Source organism: Vulpes lagopus, chromosome 3 (assembly GCF_018345385.1).
Source record: "Vulpes lagopus strain Blue_001 chromosome 3, ASM1834538v1, whole genome shotgun sequence".
NCBI lineage: Eukaryota > Metazoa > Chordata > Mammalia > Carnivora > Canidae > Vulpes > Vulpes lagopus.
Window position 1 is genome coordinate 126917192 of NC_054826.1, and position 24085 is coordinate 126941276.

The following is a 24085-nucleotide window of genomic DNA, read 5'->3' on the forward strand; positions in this document are numbered from 1 at the left end:
GGAGCGGCCTTCCGCCCGGTGCCGCCCTGGCGGCCAGGAAGAGCTAGTGCCCCCGAGCGCCCGGCCCGCCGCGGCCTGGGGGCGGGGGGCGGCGCGGCCAGCTGGTGCCTGAGTGGCCCTCGGGCGGCCGGCGGCGCCTGGTGCCCCGAGCCCCGCCGGGAGCGTGGCCGCCGCCGCGCTCGGGGCCCTGGGCCTTGCCCGAGCTCTCGTCGCGGTCAGGCGGCCCCGAGGCCTTGCTTGACCCTCCTCTGGGCCGCGCGCCCCTCGCAGCCATCCCGGGGGCCCGGTGAGGTAGGTTCCGGCCGTGAGGCGGGCCCGCAGGCTGGGATCGGGGCTCCTGCGGCCGCCGCCGCGGCATGCTCCCTGAGCCGGACACCCCGCCCGTGGGTGACCCCGCGGTCTCTGCCCGAGCTCGTGCGCCCCGCTTCTCAGGCTCTGGGCGTCTCGGGTGCCCAGGCCTCCCAGGGTCAGCCGTCGCCACGCGGCGGGCTGCTTGTCGGTGGCCCGCGGGCGGCCAGGGCTAGAGCGCTCGGGCAGTGCCTTCGCCGCAGGGGCTCCGGCCGGAGGGCGCGGCGTTTCGGCGACCCTCCGTGGTCACACGGGCCAGAAGGACGCGAGCCCGAAGCCGAGCGCCGCGCGAGCCGAAGGAAGGGAAAGGGGACTTCTCCTTGGGAAATGACAAAGGTCCCCCCAGGGACTGGGGCCCCGCGCTCGCGGACGGAGAGCTGGGGAAGACTGGGGTGTGAGCACACCCGCCATACGTTCTAAGTGCGATCCCGCTAGTGTTGGGGGGAAGGCCTCACGTTAGAAAAGAAGTTCTTGTAGACCTCTCACGGGGCCGCCGCGGGGCAGCGAAGAGACTGCATTTCCTAGACTAAACCCTGGAGCATCACTGGAGGCTGTTTGAGGGACCATCTTTCCAGGGCAGTTCATCCCGAAGGAAGGTAAAGGTGGGAATGAAAATGGGAGGCCAGTACCCGGCCGCATATTACCTTTTTTTTTTTTTAAGAGTTATTTATTTATTCACGGTAGACATAGCGAGAGACAGAGAGGGAGAGAGGCAGAGACACAGGCAGAGGGAGAAGCAGGCCCCATGCCGGGAGCCTGATCCCGGGACTCCAGGATCGCACACTGGGCCAAAGGTAGGCGCTAAATGTAAGGGATCCCCTTACTTTGCTTTTTAAGGTGGAACCTTTTATGCTTCTCTGATCCTGTCAGAGCGAGAGCAAAGGATTAAACACAGGAGGTAAGAATAGGCATCTGCCTAGGTCACTGGAGTAGGTTTCAGAGCAGGTTCATCTCCTGGGAATCTGAGTCAGGTTGAGAGTTAGTTTGTTCAAAGGCAACGCTTCTTTCCAGGCTTCGAGAACCAGTGGACAGTAGTGCCCGTAGCATGGAGATCCTCACCATCAGACCCAAGGCTGAGCATGTAATTGGAACTTCCTAAAGTGAATAAATGAAGTCTGCAGCCGTGGCCTTGCATGCCATTGGTGGGCCTGATTCATAACACGGGGGTGGAGGATGTTGGGGGAGAAAAACTAAGAGACCCTGAGAAAGCAAGAAGAAATAAGGTATAAACTGGGGGATAGTAAATGAGGGTCGGTAATGATTTTCGTAGTTTGAAGTCTGTGCCAGAGTTGCTTCCCCCTGCTGTGGAGCCCACCAACGTAGCCCCAGCCTTTCCTTTTGAAATCCTGTTCCCTGCCCGGGCACTGCTTGAAAAATGCTCAGTGTACAGCTGGGAAGCGGTGAGAGGAAAGACTTGCACTTGATTCCGAGACACCATGCAGCTGCCATAGCGGGCCGAATGGTTTTGCTGCGAGGCAGGCTGGAGTTAGTAATGCTGCTGTTATAGATAACCAATTCTCTCTTTTTGCATTTTCCATTTATATAGTCATCACTGACTAATTCCCTCAGTGATGGCTGCCTTTCAGAAGGTTGCTAGATCTTAGTCTGCATTTGCTCCACACCCTACTCAGGATCATAGTCTTTCATGATTCTCTCCGTGCTCCACAAGACAGTAGGCATTTCTAGCAATAAATGTGGGGGGGAAACTAACAGCCTGGACTCTTCTGGGTTTCCAGATGAGAACCTTGTAATAATTCTTTGTAGTGAGTAATGAATGAAAGCTAATCAGGCTCTGCAGTATAGGTGAGGAAAGATAAGATAATGACAATCATTTTCCTCATTTCTCTGACATACTTTTCTTTTTTCGTAGCACCTGAAATGGATAAAAGTTGCGGTTTTGTTACTTCTCATGAGTTTGTGTGTCTCAAATGAAAACTATGAAATTAATCTAGAGTAGGACATTTGTAAGGACATGGAATGGCACTGGGCATCCAGGAGGACCTGTAAGGAATAACTGAGGAATATCAGAAACACCAGTAGAGAAACCTTTTAAATTTCTTCAAGCGGGAGAAAAAGTGAGTATTGTTTCAAATTAAGGAAAATCTACAGTGGAGAGAAATTGAATAAAGTCACAAATTTTAAAAATCTGCTATTTAACATCCTAATGTAAATTTAGAATGACAGATGAAAGATCAAATCTTTAAAAGTATTTTTAAATGTGGTAAAATATTTTTTAAACTTTTGGGCCAGGATTCTGAAACTTGGTAACTCCAAAATATGGAAAAGCTTCAGTGAAAAATATTCGACTCTTGAGAATATACCAGATATACACAAGGAAGATGCTCTGAGAGTGGAAAAGTGCCACCAGGAAATTTTTACATACTTACATTTTACCTTGGTAAACATAAGTTGAAGCTCAGTCTTTGATGATGCTATATTGAATGTAATAAATGTTAGATTTCTTCACATGAACAATAGTACCTACTAACTTTCTTGTTCACCTAAAGATACTATACAGCTATTTTGGAATGCCAGCTGTCAGGACATTGCAATGTCAGGATAGCTTAGAATCTTTATCCAGGTGGATGGACTGCCACCCAGTGAACACTGCTTACAGAGCACCATGAGCACCATTTTTTTTTTTTTTTTTTTTTGGCAGTGACGTAAAATCGGGTCCTTTTGGAAGGGGAGAAACCACACTGCATCTCTGCTACACAGGATTACTCTGCCTATGCCCTTGAGGCTTTTATACTCCCTTCTCAAGCAGTATTTTGCACGTAGACTTATCTCACTTGGGTTTGTTCTTGTGGAGGTATCTTGCCTCTCTCCTGCTGTCTCTTTCTCTGTTGAGTTAGGGAGAGTATGCAGGTATTCCCATTATTCCTGACTGGTGCTGCTATATGTGTCAAGAAAGAGGAGAATGGGGTTCTGAAAACAGACTGTCCATATCTTGCAGGAGCGACAGCTAGGTAGCACTTTGATAGTGGTGGTTCTCTGAGTTCTTAAGATCTTCATCTCTAGGCTAGCACTTCCAACATGAGCCTTTATCCCTTTTGGCCCACTCCCCCCCCTTCCGTACAAATGCTGGTGCCTTTGGGGGCTTTAAGCTAGTCTTTTTGTTTTGCTTTTATTTTTTTTTCCAATCCGGCAAGGCTTTTCCCTTTTCTTCTCCTGTTGGTTGTTTGAAACCAAATTCAGTATGAATAAGAGAGGGAAATATACAACATTGAATTTGGAGGAGAAGATGAAGGTTCTCAGCAGGATTGAAGCTGGACGATCTCTTAAAAGTGTAATGGATGAATTTGGAATCAGTAAATCAACATTTTATGACATCAAAAAGAATAAGAAATTGATTTTGGACTTTGTACTGAAGCAGGACATGCCATTAGTAGGGGCTGAGAAGAGAAAGAGGACAACAGGAGCCAAATATGGTGATGTGGATGATGCAGTCTACATGTGGTACCAACAGAAACGCTCAGCTGGCATCCCTGTTAGAGGTGTGGAGCTTCAAGCTGCTGCAGAGAGATTCGCACAGTGTTTTGGGCGAACAGATTTTAAAGCTAGCACTGGTTGGCTTTTTAGATTTCGAAATAGGCATGCAATTGGGAATCAAAAAGTATGGGGGGAACAAGCCCTAAGTTCGGCTTCAGAAAATGTTGAGCCATTTCGACAAAATCTATACATGCTTATCAAAGAGGAGAAGCTGAGTGTAGCTCAGCTGTACAGTGGGGATGAAACTGACCTCTTTTGGAAGTCAATGCCAGAAAACATTCAGGCAAGCAGAAAAGAGATCTGCCTGCCTGGGAGGAAAATAAACAAAGAACGGTTGTCTGCTCTTTTATGTGCAAATGCAGATGGAACTCATAAATTAAAGTCAATCGTTATTGGAAAATCAAAGCTGCCCAAAAGTGTGAAAGAGGACACAAGTACATTACCTGTGATATATAAACCTAGTAAGGATGTTTGGTTCACCAGAGAATTGTTTTCAGAATGGTTCTTTCAAAACTTTGTTCCTGAGGTCAGGCATTTTCAACTTAATGTTTTAGGATTCCACGAAGAGGATGTCAGGGCCACATTACTTCTGGATAGTTCTCCAGTTCACCCCTCCACCGAATCACTAACCAGTGAGGATGGGCGGATAAAATGCATGTTCTTTCCCCATAATACTTCAACCTTGATTCAACCAATGCATCAAGGCGTGATCTTGAGCTGCAAACGACTTTATAGGTGGAAGCAACTTGAAGAGAGTCTTGTAATTTTTGAAGAAAGTGATGATGAGCAAGATAGAAGACAAAAAGGAGTTTCCAAGATTAAAATCTACAACATAAAAAGTGCAGTTTTTAACTGGGCAAAGAGTTGGGATGAAGTAAAACAAATAACCATAGCAAATGCATGGGAAAATCTTCTTTACAAAAAGGAACCTGAATATGATCTTCAGGGCTTAGAAGATGGAGATTATAGAGAAATCCTTGAGAAATGTGGGGAGTTGGAAAGCACATTGGCCCATGACAGGGTGTGGATTAATGGGGATGATGAAGAAAAGGGTAGCTCCCCAAAGCCAAAAAGTGGAATTACAAAGGAAGTTATTCAGAAAGGAGGAGGAGATGAAGAACAGACTGCTGAATTTCAATTATCTGCTGTAAGAGAGAGGTTGGACTACCTACTTGACTTCGTTGATGCCACACCTGAGTTTCAAAGGTTCCATTTCACACTGAAAGAGATGCAACAAGAAATAATAAAAAAACAGTTCCAGAGTAGAATCCATTCTAGAATTGGTAGTTTTTTGAAACCCAGGCCTTGTATTGTCAAGGATTCCTTCAATATGCCTTCAACTTCTAGTAATTAGATCTTGTGTTTAAAGATTTGTATGGTTGTATGATGCAGACCTGTTGTGAATTGTCATGGTTTTTATCAACTTATTTCACTTTGCATAGCACTGCCCACTTATATATTGTTTATAAAACATAAAATTTTAAAATATTTTTTCTTTAAAGTATAAAAACATTCATTAATCCATTTTTGTTTCTATTATAGACAAAGATCTGAATAATGAAGAGTTATTGTCCCAGATTATCTTAGGTGTAATGGATGTGGGAATAGCATTACATTATATTTTATTCAGGCCATTAACAAGAAGCCATATGCTGATATATAAAATAAAAAGATTTGGTTGGTTTTCAGTTTAATGGTGTGACATGCTCTGTTTTCTTAAATCTATACCACTTAGTGTTCTCCCCCCTTACTGTGCAAGTGGCATGGCGATTATAGAAGATACATATTAAAATGATGAAAAGTACCCACCCAACTTCTGTCCACCAAGGATAGTTTAGCATTTTGGTGTATTTTATGTATTTAAAAAGTACGCAGATTACACTGTAAATAAAATTTTTTATATCTTATTATCTTAACATGCTTTAGGTCTTGGCATTAAAGTGTTAGCATACGTTTCAAGTCTAGGGTAGAATGGATTGTGGAAGACATGGATGGGAATGTGAGATGAGCTTACTGGACAGTTTTTGTCACTGCATCAAATGCGCTCCCCACCCCCCATGGGTAGTACATTTCCAGCGTAAATGACCGCAGTCACACTCTTTTCGTAAGTATTCACTGATTCTGGAAGCTTCCCGTTGCTTTTCCGTGCTAGGTACTGAGCCCCATGTTAGGCATTTAGACCTAAATTAGAAAACGACAGGAACAAACCACTGTTCAATGTGTAAGTGCTAGATGAGTAGAGGGTTCGGGAGTGTTTGGGTAGCGGGTGAAGTGTAAGACGGTCAGAAGTGACTTCTAAACTGGGCTTTAAAGTTTAGGGCGGGCAATGGAAGGGCAATCTGGGCAAAGAGCTCCGGCTCCGCATGCGGGAGTGCGTCTTCTTGGGAAACTGCAACGTCCCGGGATAGTCCCGGGATGTCTGCCGTAGTGGCCACTGGCAAAGAAGAGCAGGAAAGACAAGTCCGAGCCAAATTTTCGTCCCATGTCGTCCCAGGATTTCAGACTTCCGTCTGGGCCCTCGTAAGGTTCGGTCGGTTCTCCGTCCTAAATGGCTTACCCTTCGTGCCCACTTCTCCGTCCCCGCTGTTCGTGTCCTGGTCCGGGCTGCCATCACCCCTGCCTGAACAACTGCCTCAGTCTCCTCGCTTGCCCTCCCCCCACTCCTTTCTCACCCCGTAGCCCGGGCGTCCGGATCGAATCGGGTTAGGCGCCTCCGGGGCTTCCCGTCGGCCTCAGGGCCCGCGCGCAGGCCGGCCCTTCCCGGCGGCCGCACCACCCGGGCTGCGCTCGCCCCCTGCTGGGCCGAGAGAGCGGGGCCCGCCGCGGGGCCCAGGGAGGCGCACAACCGAGAGGAGGAGGAGAGTTCCGGGGAGTGCGACGGCGCCCTCCGCGCCGGCTGGGGAGGGGGAGCGGAAAGCCCGAGACCCGTGGGCAGCGCCGGCCCCGCGAGCCCGAGCGGCGGGAGCGGGGGAGAGGGTGGGGCGGGCCCTCGGGGAGACGCGGCCCCCCGCCCCCGGCGCCGCCATAGAACTCCCGCCAGGCGGGCTAGAGCGGCCAGGACGGGGCGACTGCGGGCGGGGAGCGGCCCGAGGGGAGCGCGCAGCCGCAGGGTTGGGCGCCGGGCAGAGCGGCTGAGGCGTGGGGGGGGGGCCGGGGCGCGGGCCGGGGGGAGCGCGCGGGGCGGGCGCCGGCACCGAATTCCGGGGACGGGCTAGAGGCGGGGCTGGGGAGGCGGCGCGCGGTCTCCGGGTGTGGTCCCGGGGCCCAGAGGCTGGGCGCAGTCGGGGGAGGTTAGTGGGGACGTGACCGCCGAGCGCCCCGCCCCCGCCAGCTCGTGCTCCTCCCGGGGCCGCGCGGGAGCCGTCCTCGCGGGGCTGGAGCGCGGGCGGGCCGCCGGGACGGGGCTCACCTCATCTTTTCAGGACTAGAGCTCCACGGAGAAGCCCGGGCCCTCCCCTCCAGCAGCTTCACCCTCGGGGTAGGGACTCGCACCCGGGTTCTAGGCCGCTTTCCTGCCTTGAGGGCAAGTGGGGGTACGGAGGCCGACACCCCTCCGCATTATGGCCAAACACAGCCCTGGGTTTAAGAGAGAAACCGGTTTTCTTTCCCTACCCTTTGTGGCAATCTGACCACCTCCCTGGAGGTCTGGAACCTGGCCTGTCACCATTGATGTCTGCCTAGAACTTCTGGGACATTTCAGTGATAAACTGAGGACGTTACCTGGAAGATGTGTCCGAATGTCGCTGGTCTGAACGATTTTTAATCAACCATTTTGTCATTGTTGAATTCACCTAGACCGTTCCCACTGCTCCCTACCTGCTACCTGAAGCCACACACAGCAAAAAATCACTTCATCAGAAATTGAGTCTCCCTTTCAACTGAAATGGAAGTCCGATTTTAATCAGAAGCGTTTGCAAGCTGGATTGAAGGCTAAAAGGACAAATGCACTTATATTTTTTCTAATAAACACACTTTTGCTTTAAATTAATCTTAACTATTTTTGAGCTGCTGACACCCAAAGAAGTTGGTCTCCCAGTACTAATAAATTTGCTAGTTTCCCGTAACACATTAAGAACTTTTTAATGACTTAGTTGTTTCAAATGTTTGTGAAACGTTTTAAAAAATTACAAGTCTTAAAGCAGTGATGATTTTGCAAAACTCTACCAGTTGACAGTGTAATTCAAACAGTATATTCTTCTTAAAACGGCTGGGGCTGCAAAACCTGGAATTTCAGATGATTTCGAGACCCATAAATCTTTCTTACTGTAATTAAAATTTCTGATGCGTTTTTCTGGAGAACAAAAGTTTAGTACTAATTTTTCCAGTCTCTGGCCTTAAAAGGTTTGTCCTCAGTGATGTCTGGCCTGCTGCTCTTAATCTGCCCCTGCCAGCCAGGTTTTTTCAGTGTTTAAATGTGGTAATTCTCCACCCAGGAGTCCTTCCACTGGTCTTCGGTATTACCATTTCTCCAGAGATCCCTGGGTGGTGCAGTGGTTTAGCGCCTGCCTTTGGCCCAGGGCTCGATCCTGGAGACCTGGGATTGAATCCCACATGGGGCTCCCGGTGCATGGAGCCTGCTTCTCCCTCTGCCTATGTCTCTGCCTCTCTCTCTCTCTCTCACTGTGTGCCTATCATTAAAAAAAAAAAAAAAATTTCTCCAGGGACAGTCCATGTCACCCAGGTGTCCTCTGTAGCTGAGGGGGCAAGGGTCTTTATTGCCCCGGTGTCAGTCTCCCATTGACATAAAAGCCAGTTGGAGACTTCCAGTTTCTTTTTCAAGGACCAGCGGGTAAAAGTATAAACCTAAAAAGCGTGTGTGCAACGTTAAAATAGAAATGTAAAAGGCACACACTTGGCCATCCCTTGCAGTGACTTCATGAGAGCCTGCAGTAAAGACCTCCAACCTGCTCTTTGATAGGACAAGGAAGATATCCTCAATCCTGGGATCCCTGGGTGGCTCAGTGGTTAAGCGTCTCCCTTTGGCCCAGGGCATGATCCTGGAGTCCAAGGATGGAGTTGCACATTGGGCTCCCTGCATGGAGCCTGCCTCTATCTCTCTCATGAATAAATAAAATCTTTAAAAAAGATAAAAAAGGAAATCCTCAATCTTTCCTGGAACAGATTGCTCCCTAAAATTTCTGCTAGTGTGGTCTCACATTGGCATCAGTTGCAAGTGCTTAGAAGAAAGGCAGTCTTACCAGTATTAACCGCCCGCATATAACACAAATAGATGAGTATTTTCTATGTGCCAGGTGCTGAGGTAAATATTTCACATGGAATATTGTGTGAAATCATCTCATTAAGACAGCCAAGAACAGCTTTGCTTGTGAATTTGCTAGAAGGGGAGCTAGACAAGGGGCTGGGGGGCTTCCTATTGGAAAGCGTCTTTAGGACAGGGAGTGAATTCCTGGGGGCACTCATTGCTCTAGCCTGATGCTGCAGTGCTCCGAGTAGAAGCAACAGCGGTTGGACCAGCATCAGATCTGCAGGAGTGACACTGTGGGGGAGGGATGCCTTCCATTCTCAGGAGACTTACAGTTCCCTGAAGGTGCCATCTTAACTCAAGAGAGTGCTCAGTAACATCAGCTTAATGTTACCCACACATTTCATTTCAGCAGCCTTACCAGCCCTGTCCTAATGATCCTAAATTCCCCTCTCAAATCTTCCTCCTCTCCCTTGCTCCTCAAACCCTGTACTACCTCTGCCCCCTTGTGCACAAAGGAAAAAAAATAAGAAACTAAAATTTTTAAAAATTGGCTCAGAAAACCAAGGACAAACTGAGGCAGGGCTAAGAGAAGACTGAAAAGGAAATGGGGATGAGGGGTGTACAGGTGGTTTCTCTCACTTAAAATTGGTGTATTTGCTAGCCAGTTGCCAAGTAATGTTCCATCTTTTTCTCCCTCAGAGCAGTTAGCTATCTTCCTCCAGGGCCAAATCCTAAGAGGTTTTCCTGGCATCAGAATTTCCTACTCATAGGGATGTGTGGGTGGCTCAGCGGTTCAGGTCATGACCCCGGGATGTGGGATCGAGTCCCACGACCGGCTCCCTGCGAGGAGCCTGCTTCTCCCTCTGCCTATGTCTCTGCCTCTCTCTCTGTCTCTCATGAATAAATAAATCTTAAAAAAAAAAAAAAAAAAAACTTTTGCCCTCCCCATTATTTTTCCTCCACTAACAGGCAATAAATCAATCATGTCCTGTCTTTTAAGTCAGATTTTCCTTCAGCTTTGTGACAAGTGAACATTCTAAAAAAAAAAAAAAAAAAAAAAAAAAAATCAAGACATTCTTACTGCTGTCCACCACCGCAAGGAAAGAAGCCTCCTGGAGACCCTCAGGACAACATGACCTAAGCAGCGACTGGGCTTGACCCTTCCTTACCTCGAAGCAGTCTCAGCCTGGAGCTGGCTGGGCCACACCCTACCTCAACAGACCTCATCCAAACCTTCTTTGATGAACCACAGAAAAAGGCGGTCCTCTATCCAAAGCAGATGGAGACAAATCAACACTGAAGGCCAAAACAAAAGGTCCTTAATGAAGAGTTGCACACTTTCATGTCTCCTGAAGATATTTATTACCATCCAAACATATTTTCAACAAGGAAAGGCATGAATCCCAATTTCCCCAGGATCCGATCCGCATTTGCAAAGCCTCCCAGGGAACCCTGCCTTTCACGGAACCCTCTGGAGACCCAGGCTCTGTTTCTTTCTTGGACAGAAGTGGGGGAGTCTTAATCTCTGCAAGGGAAAATGAATTCAGAATCTGGTTTCCTCTGCCAATACTTGGGCTGAACTGCAAACTCCACCTTACTGTTTCCCTCGGGTCTCTGGTTCCTTTTTGTCTAAGGTGACGTTTACTTGCCTGGCCTGTGCACGGGCCCTTCTGTCAGAGAGGCGCTGTGGTGGCTGCCCTGGACTGCCCTGGACTCCCAGCCAGGGCTTTCAAGGGAGGTGCAACTCACCAGTCTTCTGCTGCCATGAGCTGGTTACCCAGAATACTCTGCCCTTCTTTGGTCACAAGGGCCTCAGGAGTCCAAATGCTCCTGCTGAACATTCCAAGTGAGGAAGCAGTAACAGAAAGCCACACGGATTCCCAGAGTCGTTGGGACAAACAATGGACACAGTAAGGCACCCAAATCACAACCTGGCTGAACAGACCGAGGGGAGTACACGTACCCAGGATAAGACACTTCAGAGAGAACTCCGCCCTGAGCACGTCACCTCAAACACTTGCCACCCTCAATAGTTCAGCCAGAGTTCCGTCTTAGTTCTACACTCATCCTTTGCTGCCCCTGCCCCTCCCTCATTATAACCCCCATCTTGTTCATTTTTATAGTAATTACTTTAAAAACAGATCATTTGGTGGGCTGGGCAGAGAACACCAGCTCTTAACAGGACGACCCTCAGAGTGTGCTGCTTTATCTGGGCCAAAGAGAAATCCCATTGTTTTCTATCCCGTGTGAGTTCTCTGGTGACTCATAAGGCGGGAACTCCGAGAAAAACTCTCTCCACATTCAGAACATTTATAAGGTCTCTCTCCCGTATGGGTTCTCAGATGACGAATCCGATTGGAGCTGTGAGAAAAACTGTCTCCACACTCATGACAGGTATAGGGTTTCTCTCCCGTGTGAATTCTCTGGTGCCTGATTAAGTTTGATCTATGAGAAAAGTTTTCCCCACAAAGGTTACACTTATATGGTTTCTCCCCTGTGTGCGTTCTCTGATGTCTGGTGAGGTGCATGCCCTGCCGGAAGCTTTTCCCACAAGTCAAGCATTCAAAGAGTTTTTTCTCTGCTTTGTGGGTTCCATGATTTGTAAGAAAAAGAGTGCTGTCACTCACTGCTTCCCCACACTCAGAGAAGGGGTAAAGCCTCTCTTTCTCATGAGTTCTTTCGTGTATGACGAGGTGTGAACTGCGAGAGAAACTTTTCCCACACTCGGCACACTTATAAGGTCGCTCTCCTGTGTGAATCCTTTGGTGTCTAAGAAGATTGGAACTATGAGCAAAGATCTCCCCACACTCAGGGCACTTGTAGGGCTTTTCGCCTGTGTGTGTCCTCTGGTGCCTGTGAAGGTTTGAGTTGCAAGAGAAGCTTTTTCCACATATGTTACATTGATAGGGTTTCTCCCCCGTGTGGGTGCGCTGATGGCGAGTCAGGTGGGTATTCTGACTGAAGCTCTTTCCACATTCCAGGCACTTATGGGCCTCCTCTCCCAAGTGTGCTCTATGTAGTGACAGAAAGTGTGGGTTCCCACCAAAGATTTCGCCACACTCCACACCCATACACAGTCTCTCTGCTGCATGTATTCTCTGGTGCCTAATTAGGTTCGAATTGTTAGAGAAATTTTTGCCACACAAGGGACACAAGTGGAGCTTCTTCGGCTGCAAATCCTTTGGTCGCCCCAGTTCTCTGCAACTTGTGGCCCCTACTAAGGACGGCTCCATCCCTTCCTCTGGGGGAGGCTCCCAGTGCCCGTCTGCCCTGTCCTGAGGCCTTCCCTGCTCAGGACTCCAGGGTACCTCCCCTCTGGCCTGGCCTGGCAGCAGTGCCTGTGGGCGGACGCTCTCAGGGGAAACGGACTGAGTACCTTCTTCCTGGTTCTCAAACTTTTCTTCTCCTGGCAGAGCAAGAGAAATCAAACCCCTATGTTATTCCTATGCCACAGAAAAGGAAATCCCACCTATCTACTACTCCATGTAGATCAAAAGGCCAGAAGGGCTAGTTCTAGTTTCCCATTTTCCCCATGTAGGCAGAGCACTCTGGAGAGGAAAAGGGGTGTGGCCATTGCTCAGGAACCAGTGCTCGCTCAGACCAGTCCCGAATTCCTTCATACAGGCCCCCAACTCCCTCTACAACTGAGGGTCTGGCTGCTGCCCTGTGGAAATGGGTGGGATGGAGCAGAGCTGGGACTAGGGTGGGCCCCAGGGGTGAACGCCTTATATTCTGCACCCAGGGGTGCAAGTGGGCAATAGAGATACAGGAAGCAATGTATCTTCCTGGCAGCAGTGATGGACTAGCTCTACAGCCAAATCCTCAGATGCCTCCCTCCCAATAGCACAAGGTTAGCTGGGCAGACTGCTCATCATCACTCCTTACCTGGAGCTGGGCTTCTGGGACTCAAGCCCTCCTTGCAAGTCTGAAGACTCGGATCCCACGGCTTTCCTCCTCGTTCCACCTGGGTGCTCAGGGCCTCTTGCCTAGGAACCTGAGACTCTGTTCACAATGAAAGAAAGAAATTTCTATGTCACCACTTTCCTCTACCAGGCAGAAGAAACAGTTAATCTTGTTCCCTGCACTCAGAGAACATATTCACAGAAGGTGCAATAAATCTGATGGCAATTATTTGAACGTACACCCAACTGTTCTCAGTGGTTACCTCCAGAGAAAGAAACTGGAGTAGGGAAACTATGGCTTTTTCCTTTTACATTTTTGTAGTACTTGGGATCTTCTCCAACAAGAATGTATACTTTTGTAACTAAACCAAACAAACGTGATTAGAATGATCAGGTCTTGAGGAATTAGTTTAATATCATAAAGCCCTGACCCTCACAGATAAATATAAACTAGAACTAAGTTGCACTAGACAACTCCAGGAGAAAACATAATATGATGAACAATCAGAAAGAAATCTAGGGCTCTGAGAGGACCCTGAGGTTAAAACCCAAGAGTATCATTCCTCTGCTATGCTAAAACTAAAACCTCACTCTAATCCGAGCAAACATGGACTTTAAATGGCTTAGTTCTAAAAACTTGTGATCCAAATTTCTCTTCCTATACAGCACTCACTGAAAGCTATGCTCAAATTAGGGCACCAAACCATGGCCCACTGAAGGGAACCAAACCTAGTGGTGACCCCATGCAGAATTAGTGCAAGTGAGCCTACAGCTATGCCTCTCTTTAAAAACACTTGATGTGTGAAAACAAAGTGCATGTGACTCTTTCCTACCATGTATCAATACAGCTATAATGGTAACATACACAGAATTGTTTTACATTTTTAAGACTTCCTACAACTTTTTATTATAAGAATTTTCCCACATCCAAAGTTGAAGGAATTCTACAATACCTGTACACTCTTTACTTAGATCCAACTATCAGCCTTTTGCCATGTTTTATAAGCCTCATTTTGAATCTCTGCATAATAGTCTAACTCATAGATGCATCTTAATTTATTGATCCTGTTTTACACACATGCATCATTTTCAAATTTCCAAAAGGCCTTCCCGCTCCCGAATTTTTAAGGGCTGGGATAACTGTTAGGATGGAATGTTGATGCCAGTGCCTCCTGAAAGCTGGGGAAGGGCCTAGAAATACTAGTGAAGCATAGAAAGTACAAATGAGGTCAGAGGAATAAGCATCTCACAGTTGCAGGGCATCAAGAACTGGGTGTATATGATGCAAGGGTGGGGGAGGCTGTCAGTGGATTTGATTTGTTCTGCCCTGGGAAGTCTATGAAAGCTCAGACTCCCTGCCTTCTGTTCTGGCAGCTGGGGGTCATAAGTGTGCCAACTGTGCCATCGGCCAAATGTTTAACTGATCTTCATCCAGTGTGCTTTAGAAAAAGGGAGGTCTTCTGGCGAAACTCAGAACTTATGTCCTGGAGGTGAGTGACTAACGGACAGGTCCCTGGTCAGAAGCAGCTCAGTCTTCATCCCTGGAAAAGAAGTCCTTACCCAGTGAGTCCACATTCTCATAACTCTCCTGCACCGTGTCCCTGGAGAGGGCCCTCTTACTAGGATCCTGATGCCCCCACTCCTCCTGGGAGATGTACATAGCCACGTCCTCTAAGCTCTCAGGCAACTGAAACAGCACAAGATCTCCTTTAGCCCCTGAGGCACCAAGAACAATTCAAGCAGTCATGAGTTATGGAGGCAAAACCCAGGGGGCCAAGGATACATTTCATGGGGAAGAAGGGTGCCAGGCCCACAAGTGAGGTGTGGAGGAAATAAATAAAGAAGGGGGGGGAGGCTGCACATGGTGAGGGAGAAAGGATCCTCTCTGAGAGGCAAAAAGACCCCATCCCCCATTAAGAGCAACTGCGGGGAGAGGTGCTGGGGGAGACAACGGGAACTTCCACATCACCTGGGGCCCAGTCATCTCCTTGTCTTCCATGTTTCCTTCAGCAGGAAAGAGAGAAAACCAGGGAGCAGACAATGCTGAAGTGACAGAAATCATGATGAGAATGGCGTTTGTAATTCTTGGGAACCCAAGGATTATTATAGCATGGTATCCATTCCCCAACACCCAGTCTCTGCTGAGGACTGAATAATGCACAAAAGAAGGCAACATAAGCATAATAAAACAATATCAAAAATGGCAGAGTGTGAGGGTGGGGGGTGGGGGGGGTGGGCAGACAGGACAGACATGATCACCAGTAAACTTCCCTGCTGGCCTGCAGCATTCAAGCCCCCAATCATTCAAAGCTGTAAATGTCTGTGTTCAGCATACAGAAGGGCTTACTTACAAACCCCCCACCCTCCTCCCATCCCCAAAAGAACCCAATCCACCACTTTTAGGTCCTACTCCACATCTTGGAACCCTAAGATCTGAAATTCCCTCACCTAGGTGACCGAACTCCACTTGCTGGTGTCACGGGACAACCCCAAAGCCCCTCCTCCCTCCCACCAGCCCAGATAACTGTTCCTCACCCCTCTCCTTTACAGCCTGGGGGTCCCTTTTGGGGCTGGGGCCTAGCAGCTCCTGCAGCCTGGGGCCAGGGCTTCGCTCAGTCTCCATTGGCTCCAACTTGAAGCTCGGTGACTCTCGTGCTGTTTCCAGAGGCAAAGGCTCCTCCAAAAGCACTTCTGTTCCCCGCCTATGGTTTGTGACCTGGGAACCAACCCACATCACTCATCATCACAACAGGGCCTGACAGCAAGGGAAATTAGTACAGAATTGAAGGCAAACCTTCGACAGAAAACCAGTCAATCCTTTTGGATCCAGCAAAAGAGAAGAGTAGTTTACAGTAAAAGCCTTCCTGATCCTATATGTGGGGGGAAAAAAAAGCCTTCCTGATCCTATATGTGGCAGCGAGGGCTTCCACTCCCAGGGCAAACCTTTCCTGCACACCTCTCTGACACACCTGACTTCCTCTTGCCTTCCCCCACTCTAATGCTTCCATTCCTCCAGAATTTTGGTGATCCTGTGGGCGAGTGCCCGCAGAGCCTCACTGCCAAACTGTTTTTCTAAATTTACTAGTATCCTGACCTAACTCTGCAGAGGAAACGAGGTTGCTGCACCTAACAGCCATTAAGCACTAAGAGCCAATGGTGTGATCAAAACTACATGATGCTCTCCCTACAAACCTAGAAAGGTATTTTATCATTCTCACCTTACTAACGGCAAATCTGAAGCTCAAAGAGATTAACTAACTTGCCCAAAGTCACAAAGCTTTTAAGGAGCAGAATGAGGATTTGAATCCTGCAAATTAACTCTGGGGGTCACACTAAGGCAAAACCCCTGCCTCCATGTGGAAATGGGGCATTCTTCACAGCTCACTCTGTCCTTCCGGGGAAAACCTGGAAAATGCATCTTCCTGACCAAACTATGAAAACACTTCTTGCTCACAGAAAATCTACTCGAGGGACCAACTAAAGGTATGGAGAACAGGGCCGCCACGTCCTAGTCCTCGGGGCCAAACCGCAGAAAAAGCTCTTTGTCTCACCTGTAGTCTCAGTCTCCCAAGCTCTCTCTGCATGTCCTCCACAAGGGTCACTGCTTCCTCGCCGCTCTCCGGATGCAGCTCCTGCACCCTGCTCTGGATCTCCTGGGGCAGGATGGTCAGGAACTGCTCCAGTACCAGCAGCTCCAGGATTTGCTCCTTGGTACGCATCTCAGGCCGCAGCCACTCGTGGCAAAGCTCCTGGAGCCGGCTGAGGGCTTCCCGGGGCCCAGCGGCCTCTTGGAAGCGGAACCGTCTAAAACGCAAGTGGGAGGCCTCAGGACTGGGCCCTGGATCCGATGGGGGCAGCTCCTGGCTCCAGGCGCAGTCCTCCTCTAGTTTCACTATCAGGAGCCCTTCCCGGTCTTGGGGGCCCGGGCCCGACGCCATCGCAAGGCCCCGGGTGCGCTTTGGCCCTGAAATCAGCTGCGCCCGCCAGGGAAGGCCCCCAGACCCCGCGACTGCAAATCCAGGCCGAGGGGCCCAGCACGGGCGCAGCCGGCTCCGGGGCCTTGGCCTCAGTCGACCACGGGCGCCGCCGCGCCAGCCGCCTGTCCCGTCACCAGCAGGACCTCACCAGGCAGGACCACAACGCCGCGCTTTCAACCTCGTCGCGGTCTCAGGCGAGACTAGGCGCTCGGCTTCACGCCGGAAGTCCCAACGCGCGTCAGGCGGCCGCAGCCAACGGCGCAACCTCGGGACCAACTTCCGGGTCACGATCCGCGAACTCTCGCGTCCGTTGGGTCAGCCTCACCGCCGACCAATCACAAGGGAAGATTTCACTGCAGGGGCGGGACAAGCGACGGGCCAATTGGAGACGAGAGGCGGGGCCGGTTAAGTTTACTGGAAAACAAGCCTGAGGGCGTGGCCAGTGGGCAACCGGATCAGAATTCCCAGAAAACCTAATGAAGTGAAAATTCCCGAGCCACGTGAAATCCAGCGCGTCAGTGTCGGGTGGAGCCCGGCAATCTGAACTGTTTACATGCTCTTCCACCAGACAGAAGTTTGAGAACTACTGTCCTGGTCATAAGGGACTTAAGAGCAGTTCCCCCTCGCTCTGGTTACTCGGGGGTGCAGGAGAGGGCGCCGGAGACCCGACGGCCTCAGCAGCACGCAAGCCAGGCTCCTCTCCGCCGCCGCTCGGCGCCGGGGTGGGAGGGAAGCGTGCGGACCCGCCCGGGTCAACGTCGCCGCGAGGCTTGCCGGGAGATGTAGTCTGTGGCGCGCTCCGCGCTTGCGCCGGCGCCTGCACCCGCGGCCCCTTGGCAGGCGCCGGTGAGTCCTGTGTGCCGCTCGCTGTACCTGAGGCTCCTGGTGACCCAGGACGTGCCACTCAGTGTCCACCCCTGCGAGGGCGGGATCGTGTTCAGCTCCCTCTTGGGTCCTAGGTCTCGTGACGAAAGCTGTGAACTTCACTGCGAGGGGCGAACGGAGGGAACCCGGAGAGTCGGCTCAGCAACTTTCCCTCCAGCGACAGTCAGGCCCGTGGGCTCAGGAGATGGGGCGTCGTAGGAGTCGATCGTGACAACCTGTAACCTTTTATTCAGCGCTTGCCCAATGCAGCTAGACGCTCATGGCACACAAACCTGTAGGACGGAGACCATCCCCGTGTAACAGTTAACGCTTTGTTCAGTCTGTCTTCAAGTTCAGGCTGCCACAATAATAACGGGTGATGTGAGGACAGGCTGGCTTTGGACGACTGGGTGGAAAGAGTCCTGAGTATTTTGGGTTTTCTTGTGCCTTTCGAGGAAAAGCGGTGGCCACATGTGGCCCCAGCCTCAGAACACGCAGGCAGGTATAGGTACATTTCAGAAACCCTTATCGAGGCGTGAGACCTCAGAGTCCTCTAAGGCTATTTTCTGTTTCCGACTATTGCAGGAAACTACAGATTTTTTTTTTTAAATTTATTCATGTGAGACACACACAGAGAGAGGCAAAGACCTAGGCAGAAGGAGAAACAGGCTCTCTGCAGGGAGCCCGATGTGGGACGACTCCTGGGTCTCCAAGATCACGCCCTGGGCTGAAGGCAGGCGCTAAACCGCTGAGCCACCCAGGCATCCCAGGAAACTACAGATTCTAACCTAGAATCACCCCACTTTGCTGGCATTTCCCACGTTCTCTCAAATTATTTAATCCCACCAATCCCCAAACTTTAGCTCTTTCATTTCTTTTGAGGGGATAAGACTATCCCCACCTTGTAACATTGGGTGAGGATTAAATGAGCTAACATGTAGGATGCTAGGATGGTACCTGGCACTCGGCATGAACTCCATGTCATACTAGCTGTTACTAATGCACACCCTATCTCACAGAAAAGCCACTTGGATTTTTATTGCAGGATGTAGGACATGGGAATGTTTGCAAAACCACATTATACCTTGAGATGGGAAAGAATGAATCACCTGCTATTTAAGTTTAGATTATTAATGGGGACTTGAAGCTAGATGGACTTTCTGCATTATTCAAAATTACTGTTTGTGTTCGTTTTTGTTTCTTTGAGGCTTATCTATATTCAGACAGAAAAAAAAATAGCCAGCATATTACTGGGAGTAGGATATAGGCCGGTAGATCTACAGAGGCTCATATGGGGCAGGAGTTCTTAACCTACAGTCCATAAAATTATAGAGCAGCCCTGTCCAGTAGAACTTACTGAGATGGTGAAATGCACCTGGTGTTGCTAAGTGCCACCTAGTAGCTACTGTACAGGCCAGGGCAGTTCTGGAGGGCCACTATAGTTAGATTTGGAGAGCTTGTAACTTTTGATATTGTATGCAAAACTGGGTATATATGTGTATGCTCCTAGGAAGCAGATCCATGGCTTTTATCAAGTTCTCAAAACCACTAAAAAGATTAAGAACCACTATTTTAGGTCTTTGGTGAAAAGTTCAGAGAAGGAAGTATGCCCTCTGGAGACCATTATTGATTCTACTTTCATATAATTTCTTGTCCTCAGCTTGCCGGTGGCTCCCTGATGATTATAACAGAGAACAAATTTGAATCTGAGATAAAGAACCCCTATTAGTCCTGGCCTTGGCTGTTATGGTCACTAGATTCTGTCCTGGATTAGTTTCAGTCCTCGCCTAGGTCTTATAGATCCTCTTGCACTCAGTGGGGCAGTTGTCTGTGTGTAGTCTTCAAACCAGTGTTTGGTGAAATATACAATGTTAAGACACTCTGGTCTGTGGTCTTTGGTGAGGGAGCAGAGAAAGCAGCAGCTCCTGCCAGTCTGAAATGTTGCTTTCCCTGCCTCTCACCTGAGGATACCCTGGCCTCCAGGCTTCTGTCACCCTAAGCCTTTGCTATTTGCCACTCTCCCAGCTGTGGTTTCATCCCACTTTATTGGACTACAGATTTCCTGCTATTTATGACTCAGGGTTTGGCTTTACTTGTATGAAATTTCTCTTTGATCTTACTCCGAGCTTTGAAATCCAATTATAAACAAAATATTGACTCTAAATGGCACTTCATTTAAATATATTTTATTTGTATTAATCTGAAATATGTTGCCTTTCTTGTGAAAATATAAAATAAGGCATTTTGCTCTACTTCCTATATTTTGATAAAAATGTTCTAGAATTTAAATATTCCTCTAGATTAACAGTAGCCAAACTAACTTGCTAATAGTGTTTGGTAATGTTAATATTTACACATTTTCCTCTATTAGAATGATAAGCCACCATTTACCATCCCACATTTTATTGCAGAGCAGTTAATTCTGTCAGGGGTGAGGAGCAGGAAGGGACACAGAAAGACGTTGCAAGCCATAACTCCTCTCTCAGCGAGGGAAGCAGTGGTAGGACACTGCAGGAAACTGAGCCAGACAGGATTTTACAGTCTTTGGATTGCCAGAAACACTGTTAGATGGTTGTTATGGCGAACTTCAAGATAATCCACTTGTAGGCTTTAGCTAAAAGAAACATCTAAAGACAGTATTTGCTGGTCACCACCAACCAAGTTCAGACATCAATTTTTATTTGAAAATCTCTTAACTGAAATTAATCCAGGACACAGTTCTCAAATTCCCACTTTTAGCTCTCTCTCTCTTCTCTTTGGACTCAATAAGAGTGTTTCTCAGCTTTGACACAGTCAGAATTTTAGGACGATTAACATCACATTTTAGTCCTGACTTAGGTAATTTTTTTAACAAAACATTCAAATGGTAGTGTAAAACTAATTTAGTGCATTGATTTTACCACAGAATCAATTCACTCTTTGTCCACAGATTGGATGGAGGACAATAGCTTGGAATTGAGCACAAAAGCTTTCCCATCGTTTTGGTTTTAACACTGAAATACTGCTTGACAGAGGTTCTAGGTGAAATCATCCTAACTGAGGAAACAGTATATAGAGAGACCATCTGCTCCAGAAATGAGCCTGAATCCAGCAACAATCAGTGGTGACCCAAACTTATGTTTCCTGTCTTCCTTATATACCAAAGCCTAGCCTGAGCTTCCCAGCAGAGCACAGAGAAGAGCCAGTGTTCATTGGATACAAGGGAAGAAGGAAAACATCAGACTTAATTGGAGTAAAAAGCTTTACTTAGGGTTTCTATCATTCCCATTTCTGGTTTAATACAACTTTTATCTCCCCCCTCACATGCACCCTGATGTTTATAGTAGTATTTTCAACAATAACCAGACTATGGAGAGAGGCCAAATGTCTATCAACTGATGGATGGGTAAAGAAGATGTGGTATATTCAATTAGCCAACATACAGAACATCATTAGTTTCAGATGTAGAGTTCAGTATTTCATCAGTTGCGTATAACATCCAGTGCTCACCACATCACGTGCCCTCCTTAATGTAAATTAAAAAAATAAAATAAAAAGAAGTGGTGTATACACACACACACGGAATATTATTCAGCCATCAAAAACAATGAATTCTTGCCATTTGCAATGACATGGTTGTAGTTAGAGTGCTAAGTGAAATAAGTCAGAGAAAGACAAATACTGTATCATCTCACTCATATGTGGGATTGAAGTAAGAAAACAGATGAACATATGGGAAGGAGGGAAAGGTAAAAAAAAAAAAAAGGAGAAAGGGGAAACAAGACATAAGTGATTCTTAACAATAGAGAATAAACTGAGGGTTGAAGAAGGGAGATGGGTAAGGCGGGCCAGATGGGTGGTGGGTTTAGGAGGGCACTTGTTATGATGAGCACTGGGTGTTGTATGCAAGGCAAGTGATGAGTCACTGAATTCTTCTCCAGAACCCAAGATTGCACTGTAGGTTAACTACCTAAAATTCAAATAATAAAGTCAGGAGAGATGAAGCTTCTTCAAAGCAGAAAAAAACTGAGAACTCTGCATCCATTCAGTGTTACTTTAGAGGGGAACACTCTCTGTGGTTCTTTTAATTTTAAGATTTTATTTATTGGGATCCCTGGGTGGCGCAGCAGTTTGGCGCCTGCCTTTGGCCCAGGGTGCGATCCTGGAGACCAGGGATTGAATCCCACGTTGGGCTCCTGGTGCATGGAGCCTGCTTCTCCCTCTGCCTATGTCTCTGCCTCTCTCTCTCTCTCTCTCTGTGTGTGTGTGTGTGACTATCATAAATAAATAAAAATTTTTTAAAAATATTTTATTTATTTATTCATGAGAGACACACAGAGAGAGGCAGAGACACAGGCAGAGGGAGAGGCAGGCTCCCTGCAGGAAGCCCGACGTGGGACTTGATCCTGGGACTCCAGGCTCACACTCTGGGCCAAAGGCAGACACTCAACCACTGAGTCACCCAGGTTGTCCCTCTGTGGTTCTGTTTATTTTTTTTATTATTATTATTTATGATAGTCACAGAGAGAGAGAGAGAGGCAGAGACACAGGCAGAGGGAGAAGCAGGCTCCGTGCACCGGGAGCCCGATGTGGGATTCGATCCCGGGTGTCCAGGATCGCGCCCTGGGCCAAAGGCAGGCGCCGAACTGCTGCGCCACCCAGGGATCCCCTGTGGTTCTGTTTAAAAAAAAAAAAATTAAAAACCTTCAGAAAATCAATTTGGAAATCCCAAGACTTAGCAGAACTTATAGAGCATCGATCCATTCTATAGAGAGGAACCCCGAGAATTTCACCCTGGAAGAATCTCTCAACATTAGACTCATTGAACATTAGGAAACTCATTCAGGAAAGGAGCGTCACTCATGCCTCGGCTGTGGAAAAAGCTTCCATCATTCGGACCTTTATAGACACCAACATCTTCCAATGGGAGCAAGACCCTGTGAATGCACACTTTATGGAAAGCAATTTGACAGTGTGTTCTAAGAATCTTAAAATGTTTTTCGTCTTTGATCAAGCAGTTCCACATCTGAGAAACCATTCTGAAGGGGAAAAACAAGACAAAATAGCAACAACAAAATTTAAAAATTTTAAAAAGCCTTTACACACACACACACACACACACCCTCCAGTGGTTCCCCACTGTCCTGAAAATGAAGCACAGACTCCTCAGCAAGGTTTTCAACTGTAGCAACAAGCATGCAGTTGACTCTTGCTACCGAAGTCAAAGTCACTTTCTTCTGGGCTCCCATGGAATTTTGTTTAGACCTTATTTTTAGCACTAAAAGTGTGCCTTAAGGGGAGAGTTAGTTATAATCATACTATGACCTGTGTCCTCTTCTGCCCTTCCAAAATACATACATCAACATCACACACACTGAGTGGAGTCCTACAGAGTAGAAAACATCAATTATTCATCTCTTCATCCCTTAAAGTTCTGTATACATAATAAATACTAATAAATGTTTGTAGAATTGAATCAACAAAGGTGTGAAATACTCTTGGAAACCCAGCACCTCGGGGATCCCTGAGTCAGTGGTTTAGCGCCTGCCTTTGGCCCAGGACGTGATCCTGGAGACCCAGGATCGAGTCCCACATCGGGCTCCCTGCATGGATGGAGCCTGCTTCTCCCTCTGTCTGTGTCTCTGCCTCTGTGTGTGTGTGTGTGTGTGTGTGTGTCTTTCATGAATAAATAAATAAATAATCTTAAAAAAAAAAAAAAAAAAAAGGAAACCCAGAACCTAGGCCATTGCATGGATAGGCCTAGTTATACTATGGAGTATTCTGAAAAGAGCAAAACTAGTGTCCACCTCATAAGTACTACAAAGATTAAAATACATTTAAATGCAGTTTCCACACAAATTAAACTTTCAATAAATATCGTGCATTTAATTTTTTAAAAAATTCATTTTAGAAAGAGAACACGCACAAGCAGGAGTGATAGAGGGAGAGGGAAAGAGAGACTCTCAAGCAGACCCCATGCTGAGCCCAAAGTGGGGCTTGATCTCATGACCATAAGATCATGGCCTGACCAGAAACCAAGGGTCAGACACTTAACCAAATATGCCACCCAGGTACCCCAATGTATTTAATTTCTAGTCTCTGTTTAATGATAAAAACATTTAAGACTATGAGTTTCCTCTTAGCGTAGCTTTGATTATTTCCCATAATTTTTATATATGATATTTCCTCTTTCAGACAAGAGTTGGTAAACTGGCCAAGAAAATTTTCCTCTTAATTTCTATTTTCCTGGGCACCTAGGTGGCTCAGTCAATTAAGCATCTGCCTCCCACTCAGGTCATGATCCCAGGGTGCTGGGA

The 24085-nt window shown here is 47.8% G+C and overlaps 3 protein-coding genes across 11 annotated transcripts; 1 reads left to right on the forward strand and 2 right to left on the reverse strand.

Moving 5' to 3' along the window:
- The first annotated feature begins 22 nt into the window (after positions 1-22).
- Positions 23-5534, forward strand: TIGD7 (tigger transposable element derived 7). 7 transcript variants are annotated; one of them, XM_041748965.1, is made up of 2 exons: positions 23-944; positions 1033-5534. In XM_041748965.1, exon 2 carries the CDS (start codon positions 3548-3550, stop codon positions 5192-5194), a length of 1647 nt encoding a protein of 548 aa, XP_041604899.1. In that variant the 5' UTR covers positions 23-944; positions 1033-3547; the 3' UTR covers positions 5195-5534. The 7 variants fall into 7 exon arrangements, with proteins under 7 accessions (XP_041604899.1, XP_041604898.1, XP_041604897.1 ...); XM_041748964.1 differs by having other exon boundaries at positions 2219-5534; XM_041748963.1 differs by having other exon boundaries at positions 23-291; positions 2219-5534.
- A 137-nt stretch (positions 5535-5671) lies between these two features.
- LOC121487095 (wiskott-Aldrich syndrome protein homolog 1-like) lies at positions 5672-7399 on the reverse strand. The gene is made up of 3 exons (XM_041748538.1): positions 7388-7399; positions 6513-7051; positions 5672-6021 (listed from the first exon to the last, which is right to left on the reverse strand). Exons 1-3 carry the CDS (start codon positions 7397-7399, stop codon positions 5868-5870), a joined length of 705 nt encoding a protein of 234 aa, XP_041604472.1. The 3' UTR covers positions 5672-5867.
- A 2992-nt stretch (positions 7400-10391) lies between these two features.
- ZNF263 (zinc finger protein 263) lies at positions 10392-17176 on the reverse strand. 3 transcript variants are annotated; one of them, XM_041748950.1, is made up of 6 exons: positions 16500-17176; positions 15484-15664; positions 14918-14991; positions 14509-14635; positions 12932-13048; positions 10392-12452 (listed from the first exon to the last, which is right to left on the reverse strand). In XM_041748950.1, exons 1-6 carry the CDS (start codon positions 16884-16886, stop codon positions 11284-11286), a joined length of 2055 nt encoding a protein of 684 aa, XP_041604884.1. In that variant the 5' UTR covers positions 16887-17176; the 3' UTR covers positions 10392-11283. The 3 variants fall into 3 exon arrangements, with proteins under 3 accessions (XP_041604884.1, XP_041604885.1, XP_041604886.1); XM_041748951.1 differs by lacking the exons at positions 14918-14991; positions 15484-15664; XM_041748952.1 differs by lacking the exons at positions 10392-12452; positions 12932-13048; positions 14918-14991 and having other exon boundaries at positions 14519-14635.
- Positions 17177-24085: the final 6909 nt, after the last annotated feature.

What these genes read in the sequence shown, in the direction of transcription:
- TIGD7 (XM_041748965.1), top strand. Translation starts at nt 3,548, where the DNA reads ATGAATAAGAGAGGGAAATATACAACATTGAATTTGGAGGAGAAGATG.
- LOC121487095 (XM_041748538.1), bottom strand. An exon ending in CCGGACGCCCGGGCTACGGG is followed by an intron (nt 6,022 to 6,512) that starts GTGAGAAAGGAG and finishes TTTCTAATTTAG; the next exon opens with GTCTAAATGCCTAACATGGG.
- ZNF263 (XM_041748950.1), bottom strand. Translation starts at nt 16,886, where the DNA reads ATGGCGTCGGGCCCGGGCCCCCAAGACCGGGAAGGGCTCCTGATAGTG. An exon ending in TTGGGAGACTGAGACTACAG is followed by an intron (nt 15,665 to 16,499) that starts GTGAGACAAAGA and finishes GTTGGTTCCCAG; the next exon opens with GTCACAAACCATAGGCGGGG. An exon ending in CCAGGCTGTAAAGGAGAGGG is followed by an intron (nt 14,992 to 15,483) that starts GTGAGGAACAGT and finishes CTGTCACTTCAG; the next exon opens with CATTGTCTGCTCCCTGGTTT.